General features: G+C 41.9%; 2 protein-coding genes across 3 annotated transcripts; both read left to right on the forward strand.

Moving 5' to 3' along the window:
• Window positions 1-8063: 8063 nt before the first annotated feature.
• LOC108261511 (uncharacterized) lies at window positions 8064-9560 on the forward strand. Of its 2 annotated transcripts, none has more exons than XM_017462371.2 (5): window positions 8064-8120; window positions 8770-8823; window positions 8936-8962; window positions 9091-9204; window positions 9314-9560. In XM_017462371.2, exons 2-5 carry the CDS (start codon window positions 8779-8781, stop codon window positions 9377-9379), a joined length of 252 nt encoding a protein of 83 aa, XP_017317860.1. In that variant the 5' UTR covers window positions 8064-8120; window positions 8770-8778; the 3' UTR covers window positions 9380-9560. The 2 variants fall into 2 exon arrangements, with proteins under 2 accessions (XP_017317860.1, XP_053531467.1); XM_053675492.1 differs by lacking the exon at window positions 8064-8120 and adding an exon at window positions 8139-8316.
• Window positions 9561-9711: 151 nt separating this feature from the next.
• Window positions 9712-11977, forward strand: LOC108261509 (serine/threonine-protein kinase pim-2-like). Its single transcript, XM_047153835.2, has one exon. It carries the CDS (start codon window positions 9972-9974, stop codon window positions 10893-10895), a length of 924 nt encoding a protein of 307 aa, XP_047009791.1. The 5' UTR covers window positions 9712-9971; the 3' UTR covers window positions 10896-11977.

Here is an 11977-nt window from a genome sequence, read left to right on the forward strand (position 1 = left end):
ACTCCAAGCTTTCAGTCGCCTGATCGAGTTCTGTGTGATCTGACGGTGATCCAAATCTAATTGATGTTTCTGCGAGGTTATTTATGAAGCTCGGTGCAGTAGCTGATTTGTAGGTACGTTTTATGCGGTAGCGAGGCGAGGTGTAAATATTATGATCAATACGTATTATGAACGAGATGGTCTGAGACAACTTCAGACTGCGGAAAAATGGTAATATTTTCTATACTTAGTCCGTATGTTAGTATGAGGTCAAGAGTGTGACCACCATTATGAGTAGGCCCGATTACGTTCTGATTAATCCCTACTGAATCTAAGATGGACACAACCGCTAATCTTAGAGGGTCTTCCAGGTTATCAAAATGAATATTAAAGTCTCCGACGATTAATGCTTTATCTACAGACACAACCAGGTTTGAGACAAAGTCTGCAAATTCACTAAGAAATTCAGTATATGGCCCTGGGGGTCTGTAAATAATAATTAGAGGAATTGACTTATTTTTTTGTGGCTACATAACTTATACTGGTATAAAGAATTTCAAAAGAATTAAATTTATGCTTAGGTTCTTACCGTGTTGATATTTCTGTAAAGCTGCTTTGAGACAATGTCTATTGTAAAAAGCGCTATACAAATAAAATTGAATTGAAATTGAATTGAATTGAATTTTTGTGTGAGGACTAGATTTTTACTATGGATGAGTCCAACACCTCCTCCTCTGCCAGTTGAACGAGGCTGATGTACATAACTGTATCCAGGAGGACTGGCTTCATTTAATGCTATGTACTCGTTTGGTTTAATCCAAGTTTCTGTTAAATACATTAAATTACATTCCTGATCAGTAATGATGTCGTTAACAATAAGAGCCTTAGACGCGAGAGATCTAATGTTTAATAGTCCTAGCCTCAGATCAAAAGTGCTGGCTGTGCATTCAATATGATTTAATTTTATGTTAATTAGGTTACGAAGATAGACTTTCCGAGATTTTCTATATATTTGTATAGCTCGGAGAACAGACACAGTCTCTATAGTATGTATTACCTTTGCCGGATTTTTAATTGAACATTGATTATACTAAATGTTGTTATTATTGGAAGATGTACTTACGGTAGGCAGTCACTTGGAGTGTAGCGCCTTGGAAATGTTGTCTGAAAGCAGTTCCGCTCCAAGGCTGCTGGGGTGCAGGCCATCAGGACGAAACAACCTAGGACGCTCCCAGAACAGATTCCAGTTATTGACAAACACCAGATTCTGCTCATACACCAGATACTGCTCATACATTTACTATAAAAGATTTTCTTGTATAGGAAATAAGCCATTATACACCAAACCACACCAATAATAAATAAACTGGGAGCACATCGTTACAGGTTAAACATAAATTCTTGTTCCAAAACTGATTTATACACTCATACAAATGCAAATTTTATTTACAGAGGAGTATTTACACATTTACACCGGTATTCTAGTGACACAGAGCATATTAATATAAACTAGGCAGAAGGCAAGGCAAGTTTATTTACATTGAAAAACTCATTCATTAAAAAAAAGGAAGATAACAAGTAATACGGGCCGTATTTATGCACATTCTACATATTTTTTACACTAGTATTTACACGAATTTTCACAGGTATTTACAGATTCATACCCAAAGGAGGTTTAAACCCTTTCCTATAAAAGACCTTCTTTCAACACCGTAATCAAACAAAAGTTCTTCATTTTCTTTAATGTTCTTTGTGGCCAGGAAAATAATAATGTCCACCCCGTTTTGAAGAGTGTATGCTCTGGGCCTCAGGTTGCAACGTTTCCTTGAGTGGTTGATTAACCGCCCAAAAGTCTGTCGGTCTGGATGGCACTCACAGCAAGGCGAATGTGCGTCAGTGCACATAGCCTGTCCATTCATGTTTTCGAAAAAAAACATGTGAACACTGTCCTCCGCACTCACAGTGCTGTGTCCCTCTGAGGCTGTGACGACCTGCCCGTGGTAGTCACACACCACCTCACCAGCCAGAAATCTTCGGGTGGCGTTGACGCCCTTGCCCTTCCCTCCATCTTCTGTCACAACAAGTCCTTTCCACCTCTGGGTCCTTGTGAGTCTCCGGATCTGTTTAGCGTCTAATGCTGTGTCCACGGATCCATGGGGCTTCCATTCGTCGACGAACTGGGCTGCACTGGGTATGTTGCTCCTCCATCCCTGATCAGAGATCCACTTGCTGACCTTCTCCTCACGGGGTAGACGAGGGCCAAAGCGCGCTGTCAAGAAAACATGGAAAGATTTTGTTAGTCAAGACTATACTTCACAACTGTGAACATAGCACCTTACATGGTAAATATCTTTTTACATATAGTTTTAAAATATACTTACAGTGAATATCATCTAGGCCTTCACCCATCGCTCGTACAGCTTCTGCTGAAAGCTAGGTGAGATGTTGGCGCGCAGAGCCTTATCTGGTGCTCCACCCTCCAGAGTCACCGCGTGCTGTTCTACGAGCCGGTTGTACGCTGCCTCAAAATCCATTTGCACATCTGTCGTCTCTGCCTTCTGCTGGGCAGCGCGGCTGGATTCCCCATCTGAAGGATCAGTGCTGAATAAAAAGAAATAATATTTTAGAAGGAGACGAGTATAAGACTAGTGTTCAAAGTGTGTGTAATATAATTTGATTACAAATTCTGGATTGTATTAACTGTATTGACAAATATAACATGCTTACCTCGACTGGCCAGCCAGCGAATCCAGGAGCTGACTAGCCCTCACGACGTTGTCTGCCTGCTTCATGCGGTAATGTTTCTCCGCTGTAGCAGTCGAATTTGTCAGATAGCCAGCTACCAGAGACTTCTGTGTCAGACTTTTGGTGGCTGTCTCGAAGACCACCATATACATACATAAAAATAAAATAAAAAATCTTCCCTCAGACCTCAGATGCCATACATATTGTATGGGAAATGAATCATGAAGGTCAGCTTACCTTATGTGCAGCCGTTGGAGGTCATTGGAGGGATTGTGTATTCTTCCACTCGCGGATGAGATGAAGAATCTCTCTTCAGTCCCATCCATATCTTCCCTCTTCCGTTTTCTGACGCAGGACTGGAGTTGTTGCCGCACACGTGTAGTACAGCCCAAACCACTGTTTGCAGAGGAAAAATAAAAATTATTTACATTCATTCATAAATAACGTCTAGATAAATGAATACATCCTGTTTCTGACAGGAAAATTATTTCCAAATTACAGTAACCTCCTCCTGGGAAAGGGCAAATGTGGCCACTTGCCGTGGGTGGTGATAAATTCTGACTGCTTGCTCTCAGTCTGTTTGGCAGATATACGGGTTGTAAGTCCAAGTAAGTTGTAAGTTGGGAAAGGGCAAATGTGGCCACTTGTTGAGCACTCGTCTTGTGCTCCTTGTGTACCCCGAGGCAGTGGTCTTCTTGTTCAGCCACTCTGGAACATCTTCCGGGTGATGGCCATGAAGTCTCCTTTGGCGGCCCTGAGCACAGCTGTGCAGTCATGCGTTGTCAGTTCTCCATCTGCTGTCAACCTCTCGTGCCTGTGAAAAAGATCAAACATATTAACACATCATAATATTATTTGTCACAGTGCTCACATATATTTGCTGCAATTCAGAAAAATGGGTGCAAAAATAAACTTGCCTTTTTCGGGTGATCTCCTTGCTGACCTTCTTACTGCAGCTCTTCTGCAGCAGTCCGAGGTAGTCTATGAACTCCCTACAGTCTGTATGCAGGTCCTTGTCATCATGCCTCAGGTTGGTGTTGATGGTCTGGTATGTGAGGAATCTGTATAGAAAGTACAAGTAAAAATTATGTACATGTATTCAAGCACAATTAAGTTTTGTGTGCACAAGTTTTAATACGAAAAAAAAACCCCACCAAATTCTACCAACCTTTTCAAATTTTTCATGTAATTTGATGCACGTGTGGAAATGCGGGAATGTGGGAATTTCTGATATTTTCCCTCTGAGATTTCGTAATCTTACATCACCGTGTTACAGCTGGATTTATATTGGACATTCGCTGTACATTCGAACTTCTCTCTTCTATTTCTCAAGAAATAAACACACAAAAAGGACATAGTGTGTATTTTCTTAATAATGTGTATTAAGTGGACATAGAAAAATTAAAAATATATTCAGTTGTATTGGTTCTATGTCCACTCAATACACATTATGTCTGTCACGATTCCCCCTTGAAGCAGCGTGCTCTAAGCGCGAATGCGCGAGCACCTGCTTTTCCGTTGTTGACCGTAGTGACATCTGGACACGTGTGTTTTGTTTATGTTTCTGTCATGTCTCCTCCCTGTTCTGTCATTGGCTGGGATTTCACTTGGGTCTGTATAGCTCTCGCTGCATGTTTAGAGTTAGTTTAGTTCGTATCGTAGTCATAGTCACGGTCCATGTTTAAAGTTAGTTCGCGCTGGATTATCCGCTTCCAGTTCCTCGTCATAGTTCGTTTCTCGTTTTGTTTCTCGACCCGGTTTTCCGTGTCCACGACCTAGATTCTAGCCTTGCCCCGTGTATGCCTGTTTGCCAATCGCCTGACCTCTTGCAAGTTTGTGGATTACGTTTTGGATCACGTTTTGGATTTGTCTGCCTGTCTCTCTTTCCAATAAACAACTGTTCATCCTGCACTTGCATCCGTCCTATCTCTGCTCTGTCACGATTCGTGACAATGTCCTTTTTGTGTGTTTATTTTTTGAGAAACGGATTGCAAAACTGAGAGCACAGATTGCACACGACTTTTTATTTCTGAATTTTTTTTTTTATCTGGCACTAGGGGGGCTCCGTAATATCAGAAATTCACTGCAGTAAAGCTAAAACACAATCAGTAAAGCTATAAAACTGAGATTCTCACCATTGAAAGGTCTCGCCACTGCTCCTTCCGCTGCTGCCAGAGGAGCTCTCTGACGGTTTGCCGTCCAACCCTGTTGGCTGTGTGGCTCTGGAGGAGGAAGGCCCTGACCTCTCAATGGAAGTAGGTAGGGGTGGGCGCACATTGGTCACCACCAGAAAGTGACTCTCCAGTTCCTCTATCAGCCTTTCCAAAACAGAAAACAAGGTTTAGATACAAGGTTTAGATGTAAATACATTTCAGACAGAAGGAGACCAGACTTTCTTAAAGGACTGAAAAGATCTTCCACCTACCTGCTGATTGGGTCAGCAGCAGCCAAAATCTGACACAGTCGGCCGTACTTAAACACCCTCCCTGTTGCCAGAAGCACACGCATTTCCGCCTTTGCCTGCCCCACTGCTGCTTCGATCGCTGCTTCGTCGTGTGTCTTCATGCAGACTCTGCGCAGATGCACCGACAGGCAGTCCCAGGTCTTCTTGCAGACAGGGCAGAGAAGGTAGTTCCTTTTGAATTCACTGGAAATAGAAAAAAGACACTTCATTTAAAGCTTCGACGTGTTCGACGTACTCATGTGTGATTGTTCACTTTCTATACAGAAAACATCAGACCCGTTCATATTACAATTAACATTTCATGTAACCTTTTCTTTCTGCAGTTATGAAAAAAGGTGGAGTGTGGGCACACTCGAAAACTTTCTAAGAGCCACCAGTCGTCAGGCGAGAGGTGCTTTAGAGACAGCGGCGGCTAACCTGACGGACACGGAGAAGGAGGCCGTGTCCTCTTACCTGGCCTACAACACTGCTGTGGCCAAACTGCACAGAGTACCTATGCCACAGACTGTAGTGGCCACGGCTACACTGCTGGACTCCTTGGCAGGGTAGGGTTCTTCATCTTAAACAGACACGAAACATCACAATTGCATGTATTTGTTGTTCACCTAATTTCTAATATGTTAACACATACCTCATTTCCTTTTACAGCTCTGACACCGACCGGTTTTCCGGTCCATCAGGCACAAAGACTTTGCAGCCTTTTTAATGAAGTTTCCGGCATCGGCAGACAGCAAAGCACCCACCAAACTGGACAGGTTAAAGGCAGGGTTTCCGGGCGATCGAGTCTTCTACGACAAGTGGCGTGCCGCCCAAAAGGCCAAAAGAATGGAACGGCTGCTGAGTAAGTACCCTGTTCAATAAATACCACGTTGACTACCAAAATGACTTTTAAAAAAATTTTGACAAGGGAGCAAATCTATGTTCTCCACCCACAAGCTCAAATCGTTTCTGTTGTGATTTGTTCCTTTCGATACCTGACGTGTGTGACTGAAGTGATTTTATTCTTCGTTCTAGAGGCCTTTACCCGAAAACCCCACGAAAGCAGGGTGAAATATGGGATTCTGAAGGAAGGGTGGAAGAACAACTGTCCAAAGCCAGCGGACGTTTTGGCGGCCTGGAAACCAGCCACCAAACTTGTCATCGAGACTGATGAGGACCTCCGCCGGAACGTGTCTCAGGAGACGTGGAAAGGCCTGGCCATCAAAGATTTTGGTGGAGAGAAAGGGCTAGGTAAAAAAAAAAAAAACTTTTTAGTTATTTTTGTAATGAGGGGAGAAGTTATTATTACTTAGATTATGGTTTTGCTATTTGAATTTACCTTACAACCTAACAGAAAAAATTAAAACAAAACACTGTTTGTAAACCTGTTGATTTCGTTCTTTTCATCTGATGCATATTGTTTTGCTCTCTTTTGCAGGAGTTGTTGCAACCCAACCCTTTTCCAAAGGTGACATCGTGTGTGATTACCATGGGAAGGTAATCACATATGCCCAGGGAAAAGTCATGATTCAGAATCTACAGGATGAAGCAGTGTACCTGTTTTTCTTCAGGACCGGCCAGAGGCCTCTCTGCATCGACGCCCAGACTTTTCCTTGTGAATGCCACCCCTGTGCAGACACTGTGGGCAGAAGATTGAACCATTCATCCAAGCAAGCCAACCTGTGTCCTGAACCTTTCGTTTTGAAGATGAATGGACAGGACGTGGATGTCGTCCTCTTCAGGGCCCTGCGGGACATCAGTGTGGACACTGAACTGAAGTTTGACTATGGGGTGAAAAGGAAGTCCTTCCGAGGAGAGGGCCAGGATCTGCAATGGCTAGATGAGTGATGTTGCTCATCTGATGATGTGCTATGCTAGTCAAACGGGGTTCAGATCCCTATGTTGTAAATTATGTCAATATTTGAAAAGCCTAATTCTGTGTAGACTGTTACTAAGAATTTTTTTTATCCACTTTTTCAAAATAAAAATGTGACTAGAGTATGTATTTTGTCTTCACTTGTGCTCATTTAGGGTGGCTATTAAGCAGACACAATCCTTTTGACACAATCTTTGGTAGTTTAATTCAAATTTAAACTTGAAATCATGGGGGAAAGCCTGGATCTTCTGTGCCAACAGCAGCAGCACTGGGCCATTAAGGAAGACAAAAGAGTGCCGTATGTGGGTGGGTGGGTAGGTGACAGAAGGACCTGTGTGAAACAAGACACAGACAGAACGACGCTTACTCCTTCTACAGGGTCGCGGGGGAACCTGGAGCCAATCCCAGGGGCATCGGGCACAAGGTGGGGTACACCCTGGACAGGGTGCCAGTGCATCGCAGGGCACAATCACATACACACACACACACAAATACCCTATCATATATTTTTTAAATACCCTTTTTAATTTAGATTAATTTCATTTTGTTCAATTATATTTTTTCCCCCTCAAGTATTTTGGTGATGAAGATGACGAGGATGACAGATGATGATTTGAAAAAATTTTGGACTCAGGAAAAAAAAAAAGAAAAGAAAGAAAAATAACTTTTCAGTCCTTTAAAGAATTCTGGTCTCCTTCTGTCAAGCTAAAGTGATAGTAATATAAATTACTCACTTACTGCATCATTAAGAAGTTGCTATCTAACTAAAGTTAACTTCTTCTGTAAACACAATTAAAGCTGGCTTTACGTCTAACAAGCTGTAACAAGCTATAAATAACATGCTAACAAACTAACATGCTAAAAAGCAATAAATATCATGGCAAAACTTTTTTTTTTTAAGCTGGGTCTTTTTTTTTAAGTGTCTAAAATGTTCGAGTTTTTTTTTTTTTAACCCATGCTCTTTCACACGAAGTTGTTGCAGCACCCTGACATTTGTGTGTGTGTGTGTGTGTGTGTGTGTGTGTGTGAAATATTTGGCCACCATGGGTATTTCATTTGTGAAAATTCTGCCCACAGGTAAGCAAACCACTCTCTCACACAGTGATTATTGTGATGGATAATTTCAGTAATTACTGTGATGTTTGATTTCTCTGAAATCAAATATCAATTTACATTTATTTTATGTTCTCAGTAACTGAATATGGCAGAGGACAGTGGACGGTCGTACAGTTCTAAAGTTGCTATCTAACTAAAGTTAGCTTCTTTTGCATGAGTAGGTACACAATGACAGCTAATTTGTTAATGGTATGACTAACAATAAAATGTGTAAACACAATTAAAGCTGGCTTTACGTCTAACAAGCTATAAATAACATGCTAACAAGTTAACATGCTAAAAAGCAATAAATATCATGGCAAAACTATTTTTTTTTTTTTTTAAAAAAAACTGGGTCTTTTTTTTTAAAGTGTCTAAAATGTTTGGGGGGGGGGGGGGGGGGGGGGGGGTGTTGGTGTTTTTTTTCACAAGTTGCGTCCAATCAAACGTTCCAGAAACGTAAACAAATGCACGTGTGGAAATGTTGTGCACAAGGGAAAAGCAGGTGCACCTGCTCGTGCACGCGCGCTCACATGCTCCACAGCGCGCTGCATAAAGGGGAACTCGTGACACTGTGATGTTTGATTTCTCTGTAATCAATTATCAATTTACATTTATTTTATGTTCTCAGTAACTGAATATGGCAGAGGACAGTGGACGGGGGTACAGTTCTGACCATTCAAGCGTAAGCATGCCTAAAGGAATTCCACCTATTTTTTTTTTTAAATAATGATTTTTATATCATGTATTAATACTTTGTATGTCAATATAAGTTTAATTTTGCTGCTTTTCCCCAGGCATCCACTTACATTCTGTCTCGAACAGTAAGCAGTATAGACTTTATTTTGTTAAATGTCATTTTCATTGAATGTCATACATTAATATTAAAAAAAAAAAAAAAAAAAAAAAAAAAAGTGTATCCAGATGTAGTTTAGTGTGATGTATTCTGCAGGAAAGTGACTTCTGTCTCAGTTCCTCAGAAGAGGATGACATGCCACCTCCTCCCCCTCCTCCTTCTCCATCTCCTCCTACTCCCCTTCCTCCTTCTCTTCCTCCAATTGAAGATGTAAGGGATAAACTATCATATATTATTATTATTATTATTATTATTATTATTATTATTATTATTATTTTAAGATTCATTTAATTTTGTTCATTTATATTTTTCCCTCAAGTACTTTGGTGATGACGAGTATGAGGAAGACACAGATGAAGAGGAGAGGGATGGGTTGAATATTTAAATAAAATTGTTTTTCTTTTACTTTACCTCTGATCTTTGTGTATCTTTGAGCATGCAGTGTGACTGTGAGTCTTTGTGTTTGTGCCTTTACTACCATTATTACCACTACCAAATGTTACATACAACTCTGAGTATTATTTACAAAGCCTGTTTGATCAAATAAACAGTATTTAATTCGTGAACCTTTACTTTCACCGTTTATTTTTGTCTTAATTTGCGGAATTATTCCTCTGAGTCATCATTGTCTGACTAGGAAGTAATGTTTGATTCCCGTTCCTGCACGTTCCGTTATTAGTGACGCACTCCAAACAAAAGCCTGCAGAGAGACGCAGATACGCACACAATACTGCCCACACTCCAGTCCACTAGGTGTCGGTAATGCACCTTTAGTGGTTTTCCAACCGCCATTAAAAACAAAAAGAAGACGAAGAAGAGCAGACACACACACACACACACACACACGCACGCACGCACGAACGCGCACACACGAGATCACAGCGCTGAGGACTTTATAGCAGATTCTTCTGCTTTGCCACGCATTTTCTTTTTTTTTTTTTTTTACTATTTTTTTTTCCTTTTATCTCCGTAAAAACATGTCCGATGAACGTGTAGTTGATTCGCACCGGGACCAAACAGAGGACGTGAAACGAAAATCCGCTCCAGTTAAGGAGTCTTTTGATAAGCAGTATAAGTTAGGGGAGCTCCTTGGCAGCGGTGGATTCGGCTATGTGTTTTCGGGACAGCGAATCTCCGATGGTTTACAGGTTGCTATCAAACAAGTGTGCTATGACCGAGTGCAGGAGTGGGCAGAGGTGGCTGGCGAATCAATGACGGTCCCCATGGAGGTGGCGCTCCTGCTGAAGGTCGGTCGTTCAGGTCACCCTGGCATCATCCGCATGCTCGACTGGTTTGAGGAGCCCCGTAAGGGTTTCTTTATCGTGTTCGAGAGACCGCAGCCATGCCAGGACCTATACTACTTCATCACCGAGCGCGGTACCATAGATGAACCGATGGCACGAAAGATCTTGAAACAGGTGGTTGAAGCGGTTCAGTTTTGCCACTCGAGAGGAATCGTCCATCGAGACATCAAAGACGAGAACATTCTAGTGGACACAGGTACCGGAGACATCAAGATCATCGACTTTGGATCTGGCGCTCTGCTGAAGGACACGGCCTACACGGACTTTGAAGGAACCAGAGTTTACAGCCCACCTGAGTGGATCCTTCATCACCGTTACGAAGCACTTCCACTCACCGTCTGGTCTCTGGGCATCCTTCTGTTTGACATGGTGTGTGGAGATGTTCCCTTTGAAAGAGATAGAGACATAGTCAAGGCGACGCCCTGTTTCACTAAGCATGTCTCTACAGAATGCCAGTCTCTCATTCTCTGGTGCCTGGCGTACCGCCCAGAAGAGCGTCCAAGCTTAGAGCAGATTTTGATTCATCCCTGGTTGATGGGTAACTCGGAAGACATCGGAGACCTGCGGCACGACAGCAACATCGCGCCGAGTCTTTAATTTGAAAACACGGACCGGTTTAAAGATGGCTGTCGAAACCCCACACCTGCTGTTTTGATTATACACTGGATTACATCCCACTTTTACACTGGCCTCTCAACACATCCTTATTTATGGAAAAGTTCTCCGGCATTGCGTCGTCTCACGGACGCCATCCCGTCTCCCGTGCCCCGTCCCCTGTTCTCCAGCCCACCCCGTGTGCATCTTGAATCTACACTGCTACACACAACCGGTGCACATGATAAATAGTTCTGATAACATGTTCCTGCCTGGTTCTACAGGCTCTCTGTGTATAGTTTGATGCCCTCGTTTTAAGAGGAGGCTTTTGTGTCGTGTCCCGCTGGGAGCGCGGATACATTGGCTAGAGTGTCGAGTGACATCAGTGTGTCTTGATCCAGGATACGTTCTTGTGACTCATGTTTGTGTTTAAAATAACAAAACAACACCACTGTTCACTAAATTCCCTTCTGGGAAATAAAAAAAAACCTTATACATCGATGTGCCTTTTACTTTCGGTATCTTTGTTTTGTCAAGTGCTCTGAAGTCATAATAAGCAGGTGCTGCACTGGTGACGTGATTTAACACGTGGTCAGAAAACGGAGCATGAATATCGTCCCTGACTCGGAAACAGTGTGTGTCTTTACTTAGAAAGAAAGAGAAAGTCGTTTCTGTTAAAGCCAAAGAGATCTAAATAAGCACTAAGGGTTGTTTTATTTTATTTTTTTATTTTTTTATTTTTGGAAAGCTGTTGACTAATTGTGTCCGCATTTAAGCTAAAGGACCAAACGTCAGGCTCGAATGTGAAAACAGGACCTTTTCAAGTAAAGAACACACGAACTAATGGACGCATGAATGAATGAATGTATTAGATCTTGTGCTGTTTAAATTGAATCTGGCTTTTTTTGTTTTGTTTTTGTTTTCGAAAGTGAAAAGTCATCTTTTGTTAACCATTGAAATCCCTGCTGGTTTGCTCGGGTTTGCACAACTGTTCTCTAAATACTTGTGTGTTGAATTTTTATAATTTTGTGGCAGTGGTCACGTGACCATATTTAAGTTCAATTTAATTAAAAAAATTTTTTTTT

The sequence above is a fragment of the Ictalurus punctatus genome, chromosome 24 (genome assembly GCF_001660625.3).
Source record: "Ictalurus punctatus breed USDA103 chromosome 24, Coco_2.0, whole genome shotgun sequence".
Taxonomy (NCBI): Eukaryota; Metazoa; Chordata; class Actinopteri; order Siluriformes; family Ictaluridae; genus Ictalurus; species Ictalurus punctatus.

Excerpts from the sequence above, each read along its gene's own strand:
- LOC108261509 (XM_047153835.2), top strand. The coding sequence starts at position 9,972 with ATGTCCGATGAACGTGTAGTTGATTCGCACCGGGACCAAACAGAGGAC.
- LOC108261511 (XM_017462371.2), top strand. The coding sequence starts at position 8,779 with ATGGCAGAGGACAGTGGACGGGGGTACAGTTCTGACCATTCAAGC. Across the intron at positions 8,824-8,935 it reads ACAGTTCTGACCATTCAAGC|GCATCCACTTACATTCTGTC; the intron begins GTAAGCATGCCT and ends GCTTTTCCCCAG. Across the intron at positions 8,963-9,090 it reads CTTACATTCTGTCTCGAACA|GAAAGTGACTTCTGTCTCAG; the intron begins GTAAGCAGTATA and ends TGTATTCTGCAG.